This window comes from Pristiophorus japonicus, chromosome 3, assembly GCF_044704955.1.
Source record: "Pristiophorus japonicus isolate sPriJap1 chromosome 3, sPriJap1.hap1, whole genome shotgun sequence".
NCBI lineage: Eukaryota > Metazoa > Chordata > Chondrichthyes > Pristiophoridae > Pristiophorus > Pristiophorus japonicus.
In genome coordinates, this window is record NC_091979.1 from 269,192,276 (window position 1) to 269,219,161 (window position 26,886).

At 45.2% G+C, this 26,886-nt stretch overlaps 1 protein-coding gene across 4 annotated transcripts in view; it reads left to right on the forward strand.

The window, feature by feature from the left end:
* Positions 1-26,886, forward strand: part of LOC139260279 (transforming acidic coiled-coil-containing protein 2-like) — a 179,204-nt gene that overhangs the window by 94,385 nt on the left and 57,933 nt on the right. For all 4 annotated transcript variants that reach the window (XM_070876688.1, XM_070876689.1, XM_070876690.1 and 1 more), the window contains exon 8: positions 12,203-13,514. In XM_070876688.1, coding sequence (XP_070732789.1) covers positions 12,203-13,514 — 1,312 coding nt within the window. The remainder of the gene's footprint in view (positions 1-12,202; positions 13,515-26,886) is intronic.

Consider the following 26,886-nt stretch of genomic DNA (forward strand, 5'->3'; position numbering starts at 1 on the left):
AAGATCATTCATGGCAAATAGTGTACAACACTACACCTACCTATACCAACAGCATGAGAACAAATAGTGTGTCAGATTTATAATTGAAGTAATGAAGGAGTGCATCAATAAAAATTGTACTTAGTCTAGTGACCCTGCAATGATCATTGAAGCGCTTCCGGCACGATGTGGGGGTTCTTCAGACGGTGTCAATGGAAGAGTCGCCCTCAGCTATTCCACACCAAATTTTTCTAAAGACTGCTGGGAGGGATCGAGTTCCACCCCTCCTGTTTAATTCGGCCCATCTTCATTCCACTGCACTGACAAGGGCCTCGCTTGCCTCTGGACTGAACCTTCTGTGGCTCTCTGTCTACTCTCTTCGTCCTCCATTGTGCAAATCAAATTGTAAAATGGCTGATTCAGCCCTGGGTGTACTGCGCATGTGCGGGCGCTCCTTGCCTGCATTAGCGTTTGTGATCGACAGCTGACCAGAAATGCGGGAAGAAGAAAAAATAATTCCCCCCCCCAAAAAAATTTGCGCATGCGCAGAAGGTCCGATTTTTTTTTTGTGGGGATCACAACTTTTATTCCCGCCACACACATTTTGCCGGAGTTATCGCGAACGATCCTCACCATTTGCCGAAAGTTGCGTGCTCTGGTGTTAACAGTAACCCTGCGATTAAAAAAGATTATCTCTGCAACTATTGCCCAAAAACTGGCGAAATCGCAAGAACTCGAAAACTCAGCCCTATATCATCATCTGACTTGTGCGACATCATACCTGGGAGTGCTTGATGCTGAAACTAGAAAAAGTACAAAAATGTTCTATTCTATAGCATCCTGAATGATGGTAAAATTCTGTGCATACCCAAAGAAAAATAAATGTTGTATTCTGTAATTAGTGGTTTGGCAAAATAAATAGTTTAATGAACTATTGTATCTAGATATAATATGAGTTTCATAAAAGTAACTCGGCTGATGCCTCTCCTGTACTGTTTCAATGATCTGTGGAAGGAAGGCTTTAGAGATGGTCATTTAGTGTCTATCATCTCTCCTTATTTTAAATGTAGTTATGGGGCCTGGAGAACTAAGTCTGAGATTTTCTGATCACAATGTGATTAGGGAAGCCGTGTTGTGTCTTTGAGAGTATCTCGCATTTGAAATGTAAATGTTCGGATTTTAGAATTGCATCCCTACTTAAAGTCAGAAGTAGCTGAGTGATCTTGATAGAAATGATAATCAGAATCATTATGAAATTCAATTCCTTACAGGGCTTGTCATACACATTTATGATTGAAACGGTGTGTATGCATCGCATAAATTCAATTATAACAGTGGATGGGAGAGGAAGAGATAGCAGCGATGTATTAACACCAGCTCTTTCTTCTCCGTTCATGGGACTGTGTTACTGCAATTCGTGGTACCATTTCCTGTGATTTGTAATTCATAATTGAAACCTACTAGTTCTGATAGAATAAGTTGCAATTCTGTTCTGTGTAAGTTTGTCACTAATTGCTTCTTTCACTCTCTGTTCCATCATTGAAATAACCTGATGTCCACAAAATTGTTTTCGATCAAAGAACAGAAACCTTAATTTAGAACAGAAAATGCTGGTAAGCTCAGCCGGTCAAGCAGCATCTGTGGAGAGAAAACAGAGTCAACGTTTTGGGTCAATGACCCTTCGTCAGAACAGTTTAGAACAGAAACTCACCTGCTTCAACATCTTGCCATATTGCATGGACTAGTCGGCTACATTTCAAATCCTAATGTAGAAAGATCCTAAATGATCTCATAAGCTTCCATTACTGTGACTTGAGATTTTCCTATTTGGGCAGAAAGAATATACTCCAAAAAAAAATTAAAGAAAAAAATTGAACAAAGTATCTAACTCATCTAAAATCTTTTGGGGGGGAAAATTGGAGTCGTTTGTGCCTCCTGTTAGCGGCCCAGAGAGGCAAGCGGGTCGAAACACTGCACTGGCCGGGTAGTCTATACCCTTGGTGTCGACCTACTTCTTTCTTTCTTCAGATTCCTGAGCTCCTGGAGCCCCCTTCCCATCCCACTTACCTATCCCTTTGAACTCTCGTGCTTTGTGTCTCGATTATTTAGACTTTTGTCATTATGGCTCCTGCACAAATCATTTCTGTCCTCTTACCATTTCCTGATCCCCACTGTAGCCCTTTACAGGTCGATCAATGTTGGGCAAAATTGGGGTGGTTTGCGCCTCCCGTTAATGGCCCCAGAGTGCGGCACCATTAACAACTCCGGCTAAATTCCGCGGGAGTTTGGCGGCGGCGGCGGGAACTGGAAGCACCCTGCCCTGCTCCGCCATGCCGGCGATGGCAACATCATCATCGTGCGCAGTGACCCATTTTCGTCAATGAGTAAAAATTCAGTATTGCACCCTGAAGCTGTGCCGGGCGATGCCAGCGACAGTTTCAGGGGGTGCATAAATGGCAGCCGGCTGCATTCGGGGACCTAGTTAAAGGGAATGTGGCATGCGCATAAATAAAATATTCGGCCGACTTACCTGTCATGGCCCATTGCCTCTTGAACGCGGGGTCCGTGCCGCGATTTGGCGGCCCGGCACTCCGCTTGATACCACGACACCCCGCTCTCCGGTGGTCAAGGTAGGGCCCTGCAGAGTCGGCAGCTTGGCCCTCCTCTTTAATGAAGGAGAGGGCCCCTTCCATGCGACAGTGCCCCAGAGAAGAACTGGAGCGCATTTCTTTGCGCTCCACTTCCTCTCGGGGGTGGTAACCCCAATTTTGCGAGCGGGGCGGGACTTCTGCACCTGGTGCAGGAACACACAGATGTTACTGCCCCTAAACAGGGCGCAACGCAATTTCCTGGCCTTTGAATTTTCGTTGGTGGCAACATTACTAAGTTCAGTGGGGTGCATTCCCACACCTGATTATTAACCTTGGTGAACTCCTTTAGGCTAGGCCAGCTTACAGATTTCAGGTGGGCTCACTGCATTATTCCCAGCTTCACTGGGGAGGGAGTTCTTGGGGTGGGGGTGGAAAATGGCACCTGCAGCCTCAGGTTCCTGCAAAAGCTGAGCGGGACCAGCCTGCGGGGCACGATATGTGCCTAAAATCTTAAAATCGCGACTGGAAGGAATGAATCGATTGCCCCATGATGGATTCCACTTCCTGAGATGAAGTTCGAATTTATAATTCCCTGTATTGGCCCTTATGTCAGGCTTGATGTCAGTAACAAGGGTGCGGTAACATACTGGTTATGATACTGGAATTGGGAAGACCAAAGCCATTGTCTTTGGTCCCACCACAAACTGCGTTCCCTAGCCACCAACTCATCCCTCTCCCTGGCAACTGTCTGAGGCTGAACCAGACTGTTCGCAACTTGGGTGTCATATTTGACTCTGAAATGAGCTTCTGGCCACACATCCACGGCATAACAAAAACCACCTATTTTCAACTCCGTAACATTGCCTGTCTCCGCCCCTGTCTCAGCTCATCTGCTGCTGAAACCCTCATTCATGCTTTTGTTACCTCTAGATTTGACTACTCCAATGCACTCCTGGTTGGCCTCCCACATTCTACCTGACGTAAACTTGAGGTCATCCAAAACTCTGTGTCCTAACTCGCTCCAAGTCCCGTTCACCCATTACCCCTGTGCTCACTGACCTACATTAGCTCCCAGTTAAGCAACTCCTCAATTTTAAAATTTTCATCCTTGTTTATAAATCTCTCCATGGCCTCGCCCCTCCCATTCTCTGTAATCTCCTCCAGCCTCACAACCCCCTAAGATACCTGTGCTCCTCAAATTCTGCCCTCTTGAGCATCCCTGATTGTAACTGCTCAACCATTGGTGGCCTTGCCTTCAGCTGCCTGGGCCATAAGCTCTGGAACTCCCTCCCTAAACCCCTCTGCCTCTCTACTTCTGTATCCTCCTTTAAGACGTTCCGTAAAACCTACCTCTTTGACTAAGCTTTTGGTCATCTGCCGTTATTTCTTATGTGGCTCAGTGTCACTTTTTTGTTGTTGTTGTCTTATAACACTGCAGTGAAGCACCTTGGGATGTTTTACTACATTAAAGGCACTATATAAATGCAAGTTTTTGTTGTTGTAATTGGAGGCCTGGACTAATGATTCGGAGTCATGAGTTTAAATCCCACCACGGCAGCTGGGGAATTCAATTAAAAATAAATCTGGAATAAAAAACTAGTTTCAGTAATAGCAGCTATGAAACTCCCGAATTGTCATTAAAAACCCATCTGGTTCACTTAATGGCTTTAGGGAAGGAAATCTGCCACACTTACCCGATCTGGCCTTTAATACAACTGAGTGGCTTACAAAGCCATTTGAGAGGGCATATCTTAGCCTCTGTCGAACCATTGCAAAAGCAAGTTTGCATTAGAAATTGGCCTCCTTAGCGCCTCCCACTTTCGCCTCCAGGGGGCGATAACGGGGCGCTAAGCATTTACCGACTGGTGAGAAAATCAACTCCCGCCATGTTCAGCGGGAGATTTGCCGCGGCGATATGGCGTTGCGCCCCAATCTCGCTTGCCTGGAGATTGTGACGTTATCGACGTGCGCATCGCCCCGGTAGCGCCCCGGACCCGAACTTCGGTTCCGACCCTGCAGCATCGCCGGGCGAAAACACCAACAGCTGCAGGAGCTGTTCATTGGGAGTCTGGGCGCTTCAGGGATGCTGCTTAAAGGCGAGGTGGCCAAGGTAAGCATGAAAAATTTGCATTGTTCTCTGATTTTTTTTATTCAAGTTTCTCCCCCGCGATCGATCATCTTGGCACTCTGTTGCAGTGCATCGGGTTGATCGGGCTGGATTGCGACTGCTGTCAGAGTCCAGGTAAGGTCTTTTACAGAGCCTGCAGTGATGGCCCTTCCCTTTAAGGGAGGGAAGGAGCCTTCCAACGCGGCCCATTGTGCAGCGCTGCACACTTACCGCCCTGCCTGCTGCCTCTTGCACTCCAGGAAGGAAGTGGAGCACTTGATTTTAGCGCTCCACTTCCTTCCTGGAGCGCAAACGTCAAATTTTTTTAGTTAGGAAACATTTGTGCCTGATGTTATCTTTCCAACTTTTAAAAGTTAGCGCCCTAAGCGGGGTATTTCAGCTTCATAGTTAATATTGTTTACATTCTAGAACCTTTAGCGCTTTCCAGAAGCTGTTATGGCAAGTTTCATGATGAATCTTATATTTTGTGATTATTTGATTGCAACTTCTGTCTATGATTTGAATTTTATTTTGAAATATATTGTGGTCATGAACTCATCTTCCGATTAGAATTATAGCAATTTTTCAGGAGGCAAGTGTAATGTATGCTCCTGTGAGGATGCTCACAGGTTTATAGAGCTGTTGCATTGAGAGTGGCTTAGCCAGTCACGTGATGTTCACAATACTCAATAAAACCCCAGTCAGTTAGGTCTAGGTCATCCATGATGAGGCATGCAGTTGTGAGCCGAGTGGATGAACTGGTAAAATGACGTCTCAGGTGGTCCCTTGAATCTAGGATGACTTGCTTCCACGACAAAAAGGGATGAGTTCACAGGTGTTTCAATGAAGGACCTAATATTCCAGATCCTGAACTACATATTGAAGGGTGGAAAATGCTGCTTGTTACGTATGTAAACTTGTATATACCTTGTACAGCCACCAGAGGGCTCATCCCTTGGAGTCCCAAGGGATCCCACAATCCCTTGTGAGCACAGGTACTTAAGGAGACCTCACAGGCTGAAGAGGCACTCTGGAGACCTGCAATAAAAGACTACGGTCACACTTTACTTTGAGCACACAGTCTCCAGTCAGACTTTTTATTCATATATAACAACTGGCAACGAGATACAGATGATGAACAATGCAGAGAAAAGTGGGCATCCTGGAGAAATTTTCTGAGGGAGATGATTGGGAATCCTTCGTGGAACGACTCGACCAATACTTCATGGCCAACGAGCTGGAAGGAGAAGCGAACGCTGCCAAACGAAGTGCGATCCTCCTCGCCGTCTGCGGGGCACCAACGTATGGCCTCATGAAAAATCTGCTTGCTCCAGCGAAACCCACAGAGAAATCGTACGATGATTTGTGCACACTGGTCTGGGAGCACCTGAATCCAAAGAAAAGCGTTCTGATGGCGAGGTACTGGTTCTACACCTACAAAAGGTCTGAAGGCCAGGAAGTGGCGAGTTATGTCGCCGAACTAAGACGCCTTGCAGGACATTGCGAATTTGAAGGACATTTGGAGCACATGCTCAGAGACTTTTTCGTACTTGGCATTGGCCATGAAGTGATTATTCGCAAACTTTTGACTGTAGAGACCCCAATCTTGAATAAGGCCATAGCGATAGCCCAGGCGTTCATTGCCACCAGTGACAATACGAAGCAAATCTCTCAGCACACAAGTGCTGCTACAAGTACTGTGAACAAAGTGATGATGTTTTCAAATCACAACATACAGGGCAGGTCACACATACCTGCAGCTATACGTCCGCAGATGTCTGAGTCCACCATCAAGGGTGATGAATACAAGGCCATTAACACCTTGTTGGCGCTGCGGGGGTGATCATCGTTTCCATTCATGCCGCTTCATAGGATACGTTTGCAAGGGCTGTGGAACAATGGGACATCTCCAATGTATGTGCAGGCGAGCTGCAAACCCTGTTAATCCTGCAAACCACCATGTTGCAGAGGAGGACAGATCCACGGCAGATCACAACGAACCAGAGCCTCAGACCGAGGAGGCAGAGGTATATGGGGTGCACACATTTACCACAAAGTGTCCCCCGATAATGCTGAAGGTTGAATTAAATGGACTCCTGGTGTCAATGGAGCTGGACACAGGTGCGAGCCAGTCCATAATAAGCAAAAAGACTTTCGATAAATTGTGGTGCAGCAAGATCTCAAGGCCAGTCTTGATTCCCATTCGCACGAAACTGAGAACTTACACAAAGGAACTGATTCCCGTAATCGGCAGTGCTACTGTAAAGGTCTCCTACGATGGAGTGGTGCAGAAGCTACCACTCTGGGTGGTACTGGGCGATGGTCCCATGCTGCTCGGCAAGAGCTAGCTGGGAAAAATATGTTGGAACTGGGACGACGTCCAAACACTCTCATCCGGTGACGACACTTCGTGTGCCCAGGTCTTAAACAAGTTCCCTTCACTGTTCGAACCAGGCATTGGGAAGTTCCAAGGAGCAAAAGTGCAGATGCACCTGATTCCGGGCGCGCAACCCATCCATCACAAGGCGAGAGCAGTACCGTACATGATGAGAGAAAGGGTGGAGATCGAGCTGGACAGGCTGCAACGAGAGGGCATCATTTCACCAATCAAATTCAACGAGTGTTCCAGTCCTTAAGGGAGACAGCACCGTCAGAATCTGTGGTGATTATAAAGTAACTGTCAATCGTTTCTCCCTGCAGGATCAATACCCACTACCAAAGGCTGATGACCTTTTTGCTACGCTGGCGGGAGGAAAGACGTTCACGAAACTGGACTTGACCTCGGCCTACATAATGCAGGAGCTGGAGGAATTATTGAAGGGCCTCACCTGCATCAACACATACAAAGGTCCCTTCATTTATAACAGATGCCCGTTTGGAATTCGATCAGCCGGGGCGATATTCCAGAGAAACATGGAAAGCTTATTTAAGTCGGTCTCGCATATGGTGGTCTTCCAGGACGATATCTTGGTTGCAGGTCGAGACACAGTCAAGCATCTGCAGAACCAGGAGGAGGTTTTTAGTCGACTCAACTGCGTGGGGCTCAAGTTGAAATGCTCAAAGTGCGTTTTCCTGGCCTCTGAAGTGGAGTTCCTGGGGAAAAGAATTGCGGCGGACGGCATCAGGCCTACCGATTTGAAGACTGAGGCAATCGAGAACACACTGAGGCCACAGAACGTGACGGAGCTGCGGTCATTTCTAGGACTCCTAAACTACTTAGGTAACTTCTTACCGGGTCTCAGCTTAAAACCATTGCACGCCTTACTGCATAAAGGAGACGAGTGAGTATGGGGCAAAAACCAAGAAAATGCCTTTGTAACAGCTAGAAAATTGTTATGCTCAAACAAATTGCTTGTGTTGTATGATCCATGTAAGTGTTTGGTACTAGCATGTGTTGCGTCGTCATATGGCATCGGGTGTGTATTGCAACAAGCTAATGAATCTGGGAAATTGCAACCGGTTGCTTATGCATCCAGAAGTCTGTCTAAAGCTGAGAGGGCCTACGACATGATTGAAAAAGAAGCATTAGCATGTGTCTATGGGGTGAAGAAAATACATCAATATCTGTTTGGGCTAAAATTTGAATTGGAAACGGACCATATGCCACTAATATCCCTGTTTTCCGTGAGTAAGGGGATAAATATGAATACATCGGCCCGCATCCAGAGATGTGCGCTCACGTCCGCATTCAACTACGCCATCTGCCACTGGCCAGGCACAGAAAACTGTGCCGATGCTCTCAGTAGGCTGCCATTGCCCGCCACGGGGGTGGAAATGGCACAGCCCACAGATTTAGTCATGGTTATGGAAGCATTTGAGAGTGAGCAATCACCCATCACAGCCCGACAGATTAGTACCTGGATGAGCCAGGATCCCTTACTGTCCCTAGTAAAAAATTGTATGCTTCACGGGAGCTGGTCCAGTGTCCCAGTGGAAATGCAGGAAGAGATAAAGCCGTACCAGGTGCACAACGATGAAATTATACAGACTGCCTTCTGTGGGGCAATCGGGTAGTGGTCCCCAAGGAGGGTAGAGAAACTTTCATCAGTGACCTCCACAGTACCCACCCAGGCATCGCAATGATGAAAGCGATAACCAGATCCCACATGCAGTGGCTCGATATCGATGCGGGCTTAGAGTCCTGCGTGCACAGATGTAACACATGCTCGCAGTTAAGCAATGCACCCAGGGAGGCGCCACTAAGTTTATTGTCTTGGCCCTCCAAACCGTGGTCCAGGGTCCATGCCGACTATGCAGGCCCGTTTTTGGATAAAATGTCCCTTGTGATTGTAGATGCATACTCCAAATGGATTGAATGTGAGATAATGTCGGCAAGCACGTCCGCTGCCACCACTGAAAGCCTGTGAGCCATGTTTGCCACGCACGGACCTGATGTCCTTGTGAGCGACAACGGGCCAAGTTTTACCAGTGCCGAGTTCAAAGAATTCATAACCCATAATGGGATCAAACATGTTACATCTGCACCGCTCAAAGCAGCATCCAACCGTCAGACAGAGAGAGCAGTGCAAACTATCAAGCAGGGCTTGAAGAGGGTAACTGAAGGCTCACTGCAGACTCGCCTATCCCGAGTCCTGCTTAGCTGTCGCACGAGACCCCACTCGCTCATTGGGATTCCACCTGCTGAACTGCTCATGAAAAGAGCACTTAAGACAAGGTTCTCGTTAGTTCACCCTGATCTACATGAACAGGTAGTGAGCAGGCGGCTTCAACAAAGTACATATCATGATAGCGCAAATGTGTCACTCGAAATTTAAATCAATGATCCTGTATTTGTATTGAATTATGGACAAGGTCCCAAGTGGCTTCCTGGCACTGTTGTGGCCAAAGAGGGGAGCAGGGTGTTTCGGGTCAAACTTTCAAATGGACTCATTCACCGGAAACACTTGGACCAAATCAAACTCAGATTTACGGACTATCCTGAGCAACCCAATTTGGATCTGTTGTGTATCTGTAAAGCATGCACTCCCATGTTCCGCCACCAGGGAGCTCATCCCCTGAAGTCCCAAGGGATCCCAGCATCCCTTGGGAGCACTGTATATAAGCCGGCCACTAAGGCCTGTTCCTCACTCTGGAGTGTCTTATTAAAGACTGAGATCACTGTTACTTTAACCTCCCTGTGTGCAGCCTCATCTGTGTTCGGAACACAATAGGATCCTATCTTCTTTGACTCCCCAACATACACACCAGTGGCAACCGACACCGCGGTTGGCCACGAAGCAGAACCCATCACCCGCAGCAGCCCAGCAGGACTCACCACACCAGGCAGCCCAGCAAGGCCAGCTGCACAGCAGTCCAGCGAGGGCCCAACAAACGATTCACCAAAACCAGCATTTGCACCAAGACGATCAACCAGGGAAAGAAAGGTCCCAGATCGACTCACCTTGTAAATAGTTACACTGTTGACTTTGGGGGGGGGGGGAGTGGTATGTATGTAAACTTGTATATTCCTTGTATAACCACCAGAGGGCTCATTTCCTGGAGTCCCAAGGGATCCCACAATCCCTTGGGAGCACAGGTACTTAAGGAGGCCTCACAGGCTGGAGAGGCACTCTGGAGACCTGCAATAAAAGACGAAGATCACACTTTACTTTGAGCTCACAGTATCCAGTCAGACTTTTGATTCAAATATAACACCTGCGCATGGATTTTTTTAACGTGTGGTGGCTGTTGCACATCAGTCACCACATGGGCTTGCTAGAGCTATAGGTCTTGGTCCAGTGGCAAGGATGAACCAAGACAACTGGAGACCAGCTCTGCTGCACGGACTGAGTGCGCACACATCACAGTGTGGGCTGGCCCATGCTGCCCCTGTGCCCCGAACTCACGCCTCTCCAGGGCCCCGATCACATCGCTCTGTAATCTCTCGCCGCTCCTGCTATACCTGCCCACACTCCAATCACTGACCTAGGTTATGGTGACGTCCAATCCAGTCATCCTCTTCAGAGCCGTCGCCCTCCCGGACCGACTCGCGCTGCACCCTGTAATGGTACACTCCTTTTAAGGCCCCGACCTGCCGCTGATGGTCTCCCGCAGGTTGGGGTCGCCAGTAGTGTGATTGTTAAACTGTTCTTCATAGCAATGTGTTGCTATGAATTCTTAAGCAAAGAACCCATGAAGCAAATACATTACAGGAAGATAGATACCACCTGCGTTTATCACCCAAGCTTTACCAATGCACAGTCAAAAATCAGTTACTCTGGATCTTTTCACACACAGACAAAGGTTTTATCTACGTCTGTAAGAATTTCATGGTGCCAAAACAAACCGGAACAGGAAACCGAATTTATTTGGACGGTAAATAAACATGATATAATAATTCCTACCCAACGAGATAACCGTTGAGAGGTAAGCCGAAGGAGGATGAGCTGTCCTGTAGCACATTGGAAAATAACAAAGAGCTGGACATTGGAACATGGAATATTCTAACCCTAAACTTAGGGGCACTGCAATTGCTGGAATGAGTTGGAGCGACATTAATAGAATATTATTTGAGATGCTGAAGTTGTTTGGATGGTGCAAAAGGAAATCCATACACAAAATGGGCACAGACACTGATTTTGTTATTCACACAAAGATGACAATGAGCATGAAGGGACTGCCAGTCAAGAATCCCAAATATAACTCACTACGTAATGGGTAATAGTTTCAAACTGGTGAAGACACTGAATAGTACCAAAATTCGCAATGTTTTGCTATTAGCATGAGCAAACACACTGGGGGAGGAGATGTAGGCAGTACGACTTCCCCTCATTTTCCCCTTCCTCCCCTACTAATATTATCCTGGTAGGAGAAAGATTACCACCAGAGTAATGGAACCAGTTGCATGAGTTTTGGATGAGCTGGAGTTTATAGCGGGTGGCAGATTGGAGGCCAGCATTGGAGTGATAGTCTTGAGGTGACAAAGACACTTCGTGGAGGAAAGGCTAAAGTCGGGTTGGAGGCTGGCAATGTTACAAAGGTTAATAAAAGTGGCCTTATTGACGGAGAGAATATGGGGCTAAGCACAGGATTGAACAGAAAGCCAAGATGGCCAGGAATGGGGAGTGGATAAAAATGATGGCTTTCGTTTTTGCAATGTTTAGCTGGAGAAAGTGCAGACTCATCCAAGAGCACTTGTCAGTCTGACACCACAGAGAAGGGATCATTATTAGTGTTTATTTGCGGCGGAAAGGCCGAGTTGAATGTTATCTGTCTGAATGTTGCTTTTGACCCCATTTCCGCAAACAAGTATAACCTTTATATTTTATGATTTAGGTTATTACTGCCACAGCAGATAAAATCCTCTTGTTGGCTTCAATGCCAGAATGGGTGGACTCACCTTTTAGGAAAAAAAATCACAATTCTTTTGTAAACCTACACATGTTTACACCATCTTTACTAAAGGATTTGGTTATTTAAAGTTGGGTGTTGGGGTAGAAGAACTGATCTGAATTTAAATGGCAAGGACGAACACATTTTTTTCACGAGTAATGTATAGTAATCACTTCTTTATTTTCTTTTTCAGTGTTTTTTCCTGATGATAATCAGATTGTTGATGCCCCTGAAAACTCGTTGCAGGAAACCGATTCCTTCAGACCTCTCTCTGAGTCAGCTTCAATTGTCTTTGATGAAGATAAACCAATAGCCAGCAGTGGAGCTTATAAAATTGATTTTGATAGTCTTGATGTTTTAGACACTATCCAGCTTCCCTCCTCTTTGGAACCAAGCTCGCCTGTGAAGTCAGAAGATTCCAAAATTTGTGGACAAGCCTGTGAGAAGTCTCTGCCCGCTGCAAGCAGTTCCAGCCCACCACCACAATCTCCACCATTCACACGAAAGTCTGATGGAACTACAGATGTTCATAGTACAGATGATGTGGCAAAAACCTTGCAGGCAGAGGCCTTTAGCATAGCCTCAGATAACGCTCCCAGTGTTAAGAAAAAGAAACCTAGACCACTATCTTTAAAAAAGAAGACTAAATCAGAGAAACCAGCAGAGACACAAACAGATAAACTAACAGAGACCCCAACTGCAACACAAACCCAAGCAAGCCCCACGGTCCCCGAGACTAACAAAGAAGAGACTATATTGGAATCATCCTGCAGTAGTTTACAACGTGCCGCAAACCAACAGGATTCTCCCATTCCTCGTCTGGCTTCCTGCAGCTTGGATCCGGATCACCTTTCTGAGTTTAATCCATTTGCCAGTGGCGATGAACTACAAAACGTACCAGTAGCGCAGAGTGAAAGCGAGAGTGTTTCTGTCGTGCTAGAAGAATCAGATAAAATAGCACCAGAGTCTGGACCAGTTTCTGATCCTCCAGCCGTGGGCCATGCAGTGAGGCTCGAATTTGATTATTCTGAGGATAAAGACAGTTTTGAAACTGAACAAGAAAAAAAACCTGTTCCGAAGAAATTTGGCAAAAAATCTGGTGGAAAGATGCCACTTCGAAAGCCAAAGATCGGAATCAAGAAGGTCCCAACAGTTGAAAAGGCAGAGAGTGCTCCTGCCACACCATCTCATTCAACTGTTGATCCTGATGATATCCCTATTCCAAAGACCACATATTCGTTTGACCCTGCTAAATGGGATGATCCTAATTTCAATCCATTTGGCACTAATGTGCAGGTCCCAAATTCTCCCAAATTGCCTCATGCTTCGTCCGGTTTTAACCAGGACAACTGTGATAACTCTGTGGACCCATTGAAACCTTGTACAAAAATCTCAGGATCCCCTTCCCATTCCCCTGCTTCATTTGAGGTGAATGATGACACTGGTGCAAGTGAGGGGGATATTAATAATAAATCATCGAAGAAGAAGAGGCTACCTTTAAAGACGTAAGTAATAAAATAGATACTTGTCACAAAATGTATAAATATATATTGTCTTACCAACCATTATTGTGCGTTGCAGTTTTCCAAAGTCATGAATTGTCTGATTGCAGGCTGTTGTGTTAAAAAAGACCGTGAATGTTTTAGAAAATACCAGCATACTGCTTATGGCAATCTGCATTTTGTGCTGATAACGTCAGTAGGAAATACTTTGTATTAAAAAAAACATAGCCGTCTGAAGGTGTGATGGTGGCACTGATACAAAATGGCATGAAGTGAAGGGAGACAGGTTAATTCTTTACTCCTGTCCACCACTTTTTTGCTCTTCCTGGCAACTATTTAAAGTGTGATTTGCAAAGTCCTGGGAGCTGATCCCTGCCCAGTGTGTGGCCAGGGAGGCCAAGCTAGAAGAAGGAAAAAATGAGTGCACGTTTCCCTGTAAACTGAGGCATACTTGCCCTCCCCAATAAGAGTCTGTGTTTGTCGGTCAATAATCAGTGCTGAGTTAGCTGATCTCTGCCGGGCAGTAGTCGCGAGCACTACAATTGGTGTCAGCACCCATAGATTAGATTAGGGAGGGGACTATTAGAATAGGTTCTCATTCGTGAGTATAGTCCACGTGTGTATGTGTTTGTCAAACGTTAATTTTGTTCTGTCCAAATACTTTTACATGAAAGCAATGCCCCTTTAACCATTTTATTTTGGACACTCCAGACCATTTCAACTTCCCTGGTTATGATATTGTGAACATTTTACTCTCCTAGCCGAGTTGTAATAATGCCTTTTTTATTTGCATGTTCCATCTTCCCCTTTTTCTTGAGATAAGGAGCGAATCCACTTAAAGGAAGTTGGCTCCACACCTGTTATAGCGGGAAGGGTAGATGAGCAGATTGTAGACATTTCATCCTGGACTTCACTCCAGTATTGATGCTGCTAAGCAGAGATAGACTGGCCAGATGAGAAATTGGGAGATTTCACAAATGCCCCCGTGAATGGCTCCATGGTGTTCCCCTTTTTCTGTGAGAATCCTGAAGCACCCGTGCCCGTTCATGGAAGCCAGTCTGCCCCTGCTGCTCAACCAACAGGAAGTGTGACTATCACACAGTGGTTGGTTTCACAGGGGCTTTTCTTCCCTCATTCTTGCGATCTCCCTCCAGTTATCCAGGTGAGAACTACTGAAACCCAAAACGTGATTGTGGGTTTGGCATATGCATTTGAACCTGTGATTTCAAGGATGCAGATTGAGTACCTTTATCACCAGGTGGCCAAAGAGTGTCACTTGTCACACTATCAAATTGCTTCAGATTTGATTTAATATTGGGCAAAAACTGCAATAGATATGAATGCCATTTCTTTTTGAAACTGTCAGTTCCTGACATTCAGGAACATCCAATTTAACCTTTTGTCAAAAACTGTCACATGAGGAATATCACTTTTACAACAAATGTATCTTGCAGCAGGACACGAGTTAACTTAACTCGACAACCTTAATGGGCCAAATGGTTTTGCTGTCACTTGCTGCAGCTTCTAAATGAAAGTAAACATAGACAAAACGTGTCTACATCTTCAGTGAACATCAGAACAGACATAAAAGGGGCTTTGTTGGTCTCGAACTATGTAATTGTAATATTTTAAGCTCAGTGATTAGATCAATAGACAAATTACTCATGAATATTTAATTTTCTTCTATCCTGTTGTGGGTATACTGAAGAATTATCTGAAATTATTCTTAAGCTGCCACCATTTTGTTTAGATCATGATCAGTGTATTGCCTTGTTTGATGACACAGTGTGATATTTTAATCAATTCAATGATTTGATGTAATTCAAAGTATCCTAAAATAATGTTTACATTATAGGTAGAATATCCGGAGTAATCATTTGGACATTAAGGCTACACTTGCACTACAATATTAAAATTTTGTAAAAACCTGAGTTTTATATAGAATTCAGAGTTGTTGAGGGGAAAATAAGTATTTGGCACAAAAGAGGAAATTGAAGTTCTTAGTAGAAATTTTAGTCCAGTTCCAAAATCTTTAGAAAAGATAACTTGGACATTTATTTGCCTGGAATATTTTTATTTCTCCACAAGAATCCAGAGGTAAAGTGGTAAAGTTTTTCTTAATGAGCAGTCTCAGAAATTGATGAAGTTCCAAAGTATAACAGAAAGCAAGCGAATTCTGGAAGAAACCAGTCCTATAGTATCACTCATGGGGGACGGGGGGGTGCGGGGGGAGGTTTTTTTTGCGCATCTCTTTGTGCAACTGATGCTCTGCTTGTGTCCTGATCTTTCTTATGTCTGTCCATCACTTTCCCTCCCTCATTTCCGTCACACGAAACTTGTATGTTCGTTCCCCTGATTGCGCATTATCCTTGCTATTTTATATCGAAGTATTCAAAACTATTTCTAATAACCACTGCGCAGCTTCCAGTTCGTTGGCAGCAGTCACTCCGTAACCACAAACACTAATCATTACACCTCTTTCTCCCACCACACCCACTTTCAGCTGATTACTATATCCAGGAAAGCACATTCCTGATGCAATGTTCTGTGATGTCACAATGGGCATTGATCAGTCAGATGGTAAAGTGTAGCGATTACTGCGTTTTTTTTTTACAGATTTAGAAAGCCTGACAAATATTCTGATGCTTACATTTTTTTTTACATATCTGTACAAAGCAGGAAAATGAGTGGAACCAGTTCTGATTCTTGACTTAATCATTGTTGATCTCCTATCCTATGCGATTCAGCTTGCTTAGTGTTATGACATTAAACTAGTTTAATAATATATTATTAAATAACCTGGAATTAGTAAAAATAAGACCTAAAGTAAATACAATTTTTGACTTTAATTTATATTTTAGACAGCACAAGCAGTCTAGGAAGGAGAATGTTACCTGTTAAGAAATAAAAGCTCAATATGGAATTGGAATTTTTGTGACAATACAATCTATATTTAAAAGTGTAATCAGGAAGGTGAATGGATTGTTGGCCTTCATTGCAAGAGGGATGGAGTACAAAAGCAGGGAGGTCCTGCTGCAACTGTACAGGGTATTGGTGAGGCCGCACCTGGAGTACTGCATGCAGTTTTGGTCACCTTACTTAAGGAAGGATATACTAGCTTTGGAGGGGGTACAGAGACGATTCACTAGGCTGATTCCGGATATGAGGGGGTTACCTTATGATGATAGATTGAATAGACTGGGTCTTTACTCATTGGAGTTCAGAAGGATGAGGGGGGTGATCTTATAGAAACATTTCAAATAATGAAAGGGATAGACAAGATAGAGGCAGAGAGGTTGTTTCCACTGGTCGGGGAGACTAGAACTCGGGGGCACAGCCTTAAAATACGGGGGAGCCAATTTAAAACCGAGTTGAGAAGGAATTTCTTCTCCCAGAGGATTGTGAATCTGTGGAATTCTCTGCCCAAGGAAGCAGTTGAGGCTAGCTCATTGAATGTATTCAAATCACAGATAGATAGATTTTTAACCAATAAGGGAATTAAGGGTTATGGGGAGCGGGCGGGTAAGTGGAGCTGAGTCCACGGCCAGATCAGCCATGATCTTGTTGAATGGCGGAGCAGGCTCGAGGGGCTAGATGGCCTACTCCTGTTCCTAATTCTGATGTTCTTATGTTCTTATGTGTTATCTTTGATTGAGCTGTTGAGTTTTGAGAGAATGAATTTGAGTAGGAGATTCTGTCGAGCATTAGTTTTAATGCAGTAAGGATATCGGGAGGAGAGAGTGTGTTCAGAACATAGAGAGGGAAGGTTATAGAATCAATTACCTTATTTACACAGTACCGTAGCATATTAGGCTTCTTTCCTTATCAAGTTAGTCATTATTTTCCCTTGACTGTCTAATTAATTACAGAATAGAAACACTGATCTTTAGAAATAATATTTAAAATAAAGTTCAAACAACCTGTAACTGACAGACTGTGATTTTCTGTAGAGTGACTTGTCTGTTTTGAGAACGTCAAAGAAAAGTCCTGAACATTTCGGAAGAAGTTAATTTTATTAGATGCTAAGTGTGAGGCAATTCAATCTAAGAAACTAGAACGATTTTAACCCTACCTTCCCGACAGAAACTGGCTGGTGGTTAAAAGTGTCTGAGATACTTACCCGTCAATGTGCCACTCAATTCCCCCAGTCCTCTGGTCCCAATAAGGAAAGTTTAGGCCTCCACTGCCCTGGGGCACATCCCCCCCCCCACCCCCATCCTCCTATTCGCAAGGCCCTTTAAAAGTTGTTGTGTATGGAGAAAGAATCAAACTGAACACTGTGAGCTCAAAGGAAAGTGTGACCTTCGTCTTTTATTGCAGGTCTCCAGAGCGCCTCTCCAACCTGTGAAGCCTCCTTAAATACCTGTGTTCCCAAGAGATTATTGTATCCCTTGGGACTCCAGGGGATGAACCCTCTGGTGACTGTACAGAGTAAATACAAGTATACATAGATAACAAAAGTCACTTCCCACCACTTATTCAAGTCCCAGGCACTGCTCCTTAGATCAGGCGCCCTCCTGCTGCTCAACATGTCACTTCCACCCGCTGGCTAGCTGCCACTTCTCACCGGTTTTGGGTCAGATATTGACCAGGGGCGTGCAGATGAGGCCCGGGAGTTAATATTGCCTGGGTCTCATGCTGCCGAGGTCAGGATGGTTTTTCACTCCCCTTGGTCCCCAACCTCATGACTCCTGCCCTAAGCTAAAATAATATCTCTGTGATTTAATGTAATTTACTCCTGGTCAGCAGTGTGAAGGGAGTTTTCTCAAAAAAAAAGGAGTTAGTGGTGAATGTGATTACATGACCAATGTTTTAATTGGCATTCTTCAGTTTTTGGGTTTGGAAATATTGGCCAGGATTTTCCTCGGAGCACCTCCAGCAAAGTTACAGCAGCGGAGCGGGAGCAGCTGTGAGAATTGTTTTGGCCACAATGCACTGATATCATAGTGTCTTCTGAGAATGCAAAAAAATGTCGTGTTGAATTGCAATGTTTGAAATTATTGTGATGTGATAACTTCACTGTAGAGTGTTGTCATCTGATTAACAGCAGGAAGTGTGAAGCTGAGATATATTTTAGAATGTTTAAAGCAGAACTGTAAGATATTAAAGAATGTTGTTGACTTTTATAGATACCTGTACACTTGCTCCTGTCTTTCAGCAATCACTTGTTAACATATTAAACTATACACAAGAGGCAGTCTGGAGGCAGACATTTTCTACAGCCTGTTATCTGATGGCATAAAGCTCAGCTCCACAGACATTATGAATGGAGGGAATTGCTCACAACCAATTATTCCTGTTCATAATCTCACTTGAAATTACATTACAACAATGACTACACTCCAAAAAGTACTTCATTGACTGTAAAGCGTTTTGAGACTTCCAGTAGTCGTGAAAGGTGCTGTATAAATCCAAGTCTTTCTTGCTTTTTAAGTGGAAAATAATATTACAATAAATCAGAGGGCATTGCAAAATATCTGTTCCTTAGAGTCTTCTAACCAACCTACAGTGAAAATCTAGCACTAATAAGGGACAACGTACAGATGTCACTTATAGTTTGGATGTCTTAAAACACAGGATTCAGTAGAATATATTTCCCCTTGAAGTAATAATAATGATGAATGAGGTTAGTGTATTGGTAACCTGAGTTAGGACTGTAACACTGATGTAACAATGGAAACTTCAAATTAATATCTGAGTGCATGTACCAGGGAGTTTTATATTGCTGTGATAGTCAATAAGATTGCTGCTATTATTTCATCAGTAATATATTGCCCTCTCTTTCCATTGTGCTTTATTAACACTTTGCATTACCCAGCCCAATAAAGCTTTCATTAGGTATAGATTTTACAGAACTACTTTTGTTCCATATCGACATTCTATACCTCACTGAATTTGAACACAAATTAGCTGCTTCATACTATAAATAACATGCTAAATAAGAAACCTTCAACAATTTGGCTACCAATAAATGTTGTAAAAACTGACCAACCAAGCACTCCTTTAAAATGGCGCCACAGCGATTCCCAAATCAGTAAAAGCAATACAAATACATTATGCACAGCATGCTGTATCTCTTCACTTCAAATAAGGCTGCTACCATTTTTTTAAATGGCCGCCTTATTAAGATAAAAGGCATAAACCGAAATTGTAAGTTGCATGTAATTTTTTTTAAATTATCCATCAATTGATAGCCACCTCCCCCTCCACCCCCACTCTGAAGATGCTGACTCATGCTGGTATACAGGCTAAGTCTGCTACCTTGCCTACGTGGCCATTATTCAGTGTGTCAGCAAGCTATTTTATCATGGAGGGTACCAAAATTAGATTGTCCTGTATAATAATCGACCTGAAACATTAACTCTGCTTCCTCTTCACAGATGCTGCCTGACCTGCTGAGATTTCCAGTATTTTCTGTTTTTATTCCAGATTCCACCATCCGCAGTATTTTGCTTTTGTATTAGGTTGTCCTGTCGTCACCGAACGTCCATGTACATGCATCTTCCACCAGAGGCTATTAGACAGCAGTAAAGAGCAGAAATCCTGGCTGACTTCCCCTCCCCATCGCTCCCTAGCCCAGGGAAGTCGAGGTCAACTATTGTGGCCCTACTGTCAGCTTGGCTGTGATCAGCTAACTTTTGGCACAGACCAAGAATCAAAGTCTCAAACATTTTGGTCGTGCCTGCTCTAATTCAGAATTCATCTTCATACGCAAAATCTTTATTTTAATACCTGCTTCATTTGTTCTGCCTTATTTTTGATCCCACCTTATTTACCCACCCCCAACCAATGGGCAGTCAGCAGACCTATTCCCAGACCAATAAGTGCTGTATGAATATAACTGCCTCTATCATTTAATTTTTAACTTATTACTGATTAAGCAATGCCTCGATTAAAAAATTCTCAACCTCATTTTCAAATCCCTCCATGGCCTCGCCCCCCTCCCCTATCTCTGTAATCTCTTCCAGCATACAACCCTCCACAATATCTGTGCAGCTCTAACTCTGCCCTCTTGAGCAGCTCCAATTTTAATCACTCCACCATTGGTGGCTGTGCCTTTAGCTGCCAAGGCTCGAAGCTCTGGAATGCCCTCCCTAAACCTTTCTGCCTCTCTACCTCTCTTTCCTCCTTTAAGACACTCCTTAAAACCTACCCATCTACCCTAATATCTCCTTACATGGCTCAGTGTCAAATTTTGTTTCATAATGCTCCTGTGAAACACCTTGGGACATTTTACTATGTTAAAGGCGCTATACAATTACAAGTTGTCCTTATTATTGTTGAGGACAAAGCGTCTGCTTCTAAAACTCATTGGCCGGAAGTTTGCCGCTGCAGTGCGGGCGGGTTTGGAGGTGGGTCAGTAGTGAAAGTCGCAGAAAATGGGAGTGGGTCAGGAACCTGCCGTCAACCCGCCTCCTTCGCCTTTAACTCGGGCACATTTGTCAGTGCGCCACTGACCCAAACGGCAGAGGCGAACAACCTAATTAATCTGATTAAAATCTTGTTGTCAGACTCTGAACAGGGATTTTAAGCAGACCTTTTGAATTTCACTGGATAACCACGCAGCTCGGGAACCACGTCTGTCAACACTGAGGTGGAAACTCAGTGGCCATTGATTAAGGTCATTAATGCAGAGCATGGAAATCCTACTAAGTACTCCCACATGAAACCCCATTACTTGCCGAAGAGAAAGGCTCTTGCTGACTCCATTTTGAGCACAGAATTCGGTGTCTAGAATTTTCAAGTCTTTTCTGCAACCTTGCAAGCCTTTCACATCACACTGCTACTACCTATCACACCATAACAGATTGCTCCTCTGATCGCTACTTGACCTGCCATCTATACTGTCTCACCTTAGTCCTCAGAATCATACTGGGATGAGCCCAACACCAGCAGCACCAGGCACACCAGCAGCAGCAACAACACCACCAACAACCTTCTCCCCAACGACCTGATGCTCCACAGGACAGAGGGCATCAGTGCAGGGCTGCAGCGTGCCGGAGGCGACACCCCCAACACCGGGTATACAGGCAATGTTTGAACCTCCTGAACATGACTGAGCAGCAGTGGCAAAGGAGGCTCAGGCTATTGCGCCAGGCCGTCACTGAAATTTGCAGCTTGCTGGAGCAAGACCTGTAGCCCAGAGGACCTGGTGGACATGCCTTGCGAATGGCTGTCGAAGTCACCAGCGCCCTCAACTTCTTCGCCTCAGACTGCTGTGCAGGTTTGGAGGCAGGTCAGTAGTGAAAGTCACAGAAAATGGGAGTTCATCAGGAACCTGCCGTCATCCCGCCTCCTCGCTCCTTTAACTCGGGCACATTTGCCAGCGCGCCATCGACCCACCAGACATTTGCGATATTACGCAGTTGGCCGGCCACAGATGTATCACACAGGTCACCGATGCCATGTTTCACAAGTCAGCCAATTATGTGAACTTTGCCACTGATGACGGCAGTGTTACTGAGTGGGCGCTCAGCTTTGCCACGCTGGTTGGAGGGTGTCGTCCAATGCACACGTGGCAATCAAGCCACCCCCCACATTACTCAGGAGTGTTTGTGAACCACAAGTGCTTCCACTCCCTCAATGTGCAGCTTGTCTGTAACGATAGGAAGATAATCATGCATGTCTCCGCCAAATTCCCTGACAGCTAGCATGACTCTTGTCCTACGCTAATCCACCCTCCCTCAGCTCTTCGCACCACCAAACTCCCATCCGGTTGGCTGCTTGGAGACGAGGGCTATTCACTGAAGATGTGGCTCATAATACCCTTGAGGAGCCCAAGCAATGAGGCTCAGGAGCACTATAATGAAAGCCACATTTCCACCAGATGTGTCACAGAGCAAACAATAGGCATGCTGAAGATGCGCTTCAGATGCCTTGATAGATCTGGAGGAGCCCTTCAGTACGCACTTGCCTGGATCTCCAGAATCGTCGTGGTCTGCTGCGTGTTATACAACATAACGCAGCAACAAGGATTAGAGCAAGCCTTGAGCGCACAGCCTCTTTGGAGGAGGAGGAGCATCAGCTGAAAGTCGACGTGGAGGAGCAGGAGGAACGTGAGGTCCAGATACCAGCAGCACCCAAGCACATTGCTGCCCAGGAGGCCAGGGATGGCCCCCATCATGGCCAGATTTACTTAATATCGCTGCCACATGCTGTATCAGGTTACCCCCCAACAACACAATAAAGCATCCCTACAATCACCAAGCCGTTCCTTTCACACTGGGCCTTATTACTGGAGGTAACGTTATGGCTCACAATTCACTGCAACTCACGAAGCCACTTCCAAAGTAGCAGCCAGAAATGGCCATGAATGGAAAGTGGTGGATAAATACTTTAAAATGTGTCATAACATTAATGGAACCTTAACAATAATACTTCTTTAAGCACCCATGTGCTTACCCTTGTGCATTTACTTCTGTGTCATTTTTCTTTTACGTGTGCTTCTCCGAGGTGCAACCCCTGAGGCTTCAGCAGAAGTAGTGGCAGCCTGCTCACTTCCCTGCTGCGACTGCGTAGACACTTTTGGCGGACGTTCTGAGTTTTGGAGCCTGTTAGCCCTGTCAAAGTCTGCTGCTCCTTAATTAGGATGAGGGTGTGTGTGACGGGTGGTTAGTCAGAGGGGGATATGAGTATGTACACAAAGAGAGGGTTGGTGTGAGTAAGGACGGTCAGGAGTAGGCTTGGGAAGGCAGAGTGATAGGGATGTGGCGACAGGCACAACAGGATGAAGGTGAGTGCGGCTTTGCACTCACCTTTCCTGATCTCTTGAGATCATTGAAGCACTTCCGGCGCCTATATCTGCCTCACCACATTCTTGCTGTTCACCTCCTCCGCTATTTGGAGCCAAGCTCTTTTTGTCTCTTGGGGCGGTCTCTTCCGCCCATCAGCAGAGAAGAGGACCTCCCTACGTGCTCTGACTCCCTCCACAAGAATATGCAGGGAGTCATCTGAAAACCTGGGTGAAGCCCTGTGTCTTTGTGAAGTCACGTTTTGAAATGTGAGCAATAAGATCCTGCAATATCCTCCCTGCACACTCCTAGATAAACCTTTAAATGCGATGTGGCCAAGGCTGCTTTAAATATCCCCACTGGAAATGAGTCAGCGATGATGTCATCAGACCCGCACCATTTAATAGGGGTGGGAAACGTGCATGTCTGCCTTGGGAGGCTCCACTAACTAAAAGCCGCTCTGAGGAGCAGGATCATCAGAACAACACAGTTCCGACCTTCCACGCAGCCTGCCCTCACCCGACCTGACTCGGTAAAGAAAATCTCGCCCATTCTTTCTCTACAGTATTCACCAATCCATTGTCCTCCGTATTTAAGGAATGATATACTTACATTGGAGGCAGTTCAGAGAAGGTTCACTAGTGTGATTCCTGAGATGAAGGGGTTGACATGAAGAAAAGTTGAGCAGGTTGGGCCTATACTCATTGGAGTTTAGCAGAATGAGAGGTGATCTTATTGAAACATATAAGACACTGAGGGGGCTTGACAAGGCGGATGCAGAGAGGATGTTTCCTCTCATGGGGGAATCTAGAACTAGAGGGCCATAGTTTCAGAATAAGGGTTTGCTCATTTAGAACTGAGATGAGGAGGAATTTCTTCTGAGGGTTGTAAATCTGTGGAATTCACCGCCCCAGAGAGCTGTGGAGGCTGGATCATTGAATATATTTAAGGTGGAAATAGACAGATTTTTGAATGATAAGGCAGTGAAGGGTTATGGGGAGCGGGCATGGAAGTGGAGCTGAGCCCAAGATCAGATCAGCTGTGATCTTATTAAATGGCCGAGCAGGCTTGAGGGGCCAAATGGCTTACTGCTGCTCCTATTTCTTATGTTCTTATGTCCTGTGTAACCCAATAACATTTTTTTAAAAATTACCAATTCATTTTTTTAAATGTTTGTGTCAGGAAGAAATGATGAATTTGATTTACACTGTGCACCATATTCTGTATCGCCTCTGTCATTCAAAGACTGCGTTCACTAAACTGCGTAAACCTGGTGCCAACATAGATTCAGAATTCAGTAGAAAGTATTCTAATTTATTTGTATAAAGACATCGTTCTCACAGGAAACTTATTAAGTTACAATATTTGATTTGAGAATAATGCTAATAGGAAATAAACTGCAGTAAGACTGACAATTATTTTAATGCAATAATGCCAACATATTCATAACTTTCTTTTCCATCTTCAAAATGATTTCCCTTATTTAGCCCTCCTGTGAACACTGAAACAATTACCAAACTGTCACAAAGACATCACAATAGGCTCAGTCTCCAAGCAATGACTTTTGCTGGTTCTTTTGACTGACATTTCAATTGTTATGTTACTAACCATAATGGAGGTTTCAAAAAATAACAGACAAGTTCAAGTCTTCCATTTTATTTCTGGGTTCACAGAGCATCTATAAAAAGTTCCAAGTTTACACTTGGTATTTGAAGCTCTCAATTAAATCTTGGGGGAAAAATTAGGTGTATTGGTGCCTCTCGTTAGCGCCCATGGGGGGTGCTAATGTGGTGCAAATGACTTTGCGACCAGGCACGGCAGTGCTAACGACTCCCGCTAAATTTGGCGGGAGTTTAGCAGTGGCGCTAGGGCGTAGCGCCCCAATCTCCTACGCCCATAGAGCATGACGTCATCGCCGTGCGCATCGCCCCGTTAGCGCCCCGGCACCTAAATTGGGTTTCGTCCCCTGAAGCTGCGCCGGGCAATAACAGCAACAGCTTCAGGGGATGCGTACCCGACGGCCGGACGTTACTGAGGCGAAATTTAAAGAGGTGGTGCCTGGCTGCTGCTGGAAAAAAAAAAACTCCCGTTTCGCTTCCCGTTCCGGTGCTGTTTTGTTGCAGAGTGGGTGCTGCAATCGCTCAGCCCGGCACTCTGCTTGAGTGCCATTCTGATCGTGTGACACTCCCGTTCTTGGTCCACGTAGGTGGGCTCCTCGTATGCAGAGTTTGCAGCTTGGGCCCTACCATTTAATTCAGGGAAGAGCCCCTCGCACGCGGCGGCGCTATGCGGCCCAGTGCGTAGAGCTGCTGAGCCGTGCGCCCCACTCCCACCCCAGGAAGGAAGTGGAGTGCTTGATTTAGTGCTCCACTTCCTTTTGGGGGCAGTAAACCCAATTTATCGCGAGGGGCGAGACTTCTGTGCCTAGCGCAAAGTCTCTCGCCAAACGGGGCGGTTTCCCATTTCTAGGCCTTAGTTTTATCACTCGATGCTGACCACTGAAGACTCTAGATTTAGTCCGAATAATTTAACTGGCTGTGATCACTGTGGTGGCAATTTTCCTTTCATTACCACCCATTTGCACTAAAAAAATAGTGGCGGAAACAGAATGAAGCAGCAAGCAGTCACAACAATTTACTGCTGAGGTGACAGCCATTCTGATTTTCGGGTGGTCAAGCAACCCATCTCCCAGAGCTCCCATCAGAAACCGCCGGTGGCTTTATGCATGTGCATATAGGGGTCAAGTGATGCAATTCAGACCCCAATGCCATTTTCCTCTCTGGACAATGTCCAGTGATAAGGGATCCTTGTATGCTATTGGGTAAAGCTTTAGGAGACATTTTCTGGCACTTGGTATGGGTTTTGCACCTTAATGCAATTGAGATTTGATGTAGTTGCTGCCATGGGTTCTGCACTCATTGCCTACTGCTCCAGTGCTGCTGCTTTTTGATCCCAATGCTAACTACAGCTCCCCTTTAAGCTGCTACAGCAGGCATTTTTCAAGTGAACATTTTGCACGATTTTGCACCTATGTATCGTCAAAATGTCTAGTGGGGAGCATGTTTTGCGCTGGCTGCTCGCCAATCGCATTATAAGGAGGACCCGCCACAAAAATAGATTGGGTCCCACGCTGAATGCATTGGGTTGTTGCCATATACCCTCCACCCACCTCCAGTCCAATTAACGAACATACCCAAAATCAACCTTGCCCCCCCCCCCCCCCCCCCAATATATGTAAAAGTTGTATCCTTTCAAAACATGCAATTGGCTATTGATTTAAAATTGAGATGAGGAGAAATTTCTTCTCGGGGTTGTAAATCTATGGAATTCTCTGCCCCAGAGAGCTGTGGAGGCTGGGTCATTGAATATATTTAAGGCGGAGATAGACAGATTTTTGAGCAATAAGGGAGTAAAGGGTATGGGGAGTGGGCAGGGAAGTGGAGCTGAGTCCATGATCAGATCAGCCATGATATTGAATGGCGGAGCAGGCTCGAGGGGTCAAATGGCCTGCTCCTGCTCCTATTTCTTATGTTCTTCACTGTGCCCACAGCAAATGTTCGAGCGTGTATAGCCATTTTCAACGCTACAAATGATCTGGTAGAACTTTGCAGTAATTCAAACAGTTGTAAGGACTGGCATTAAAA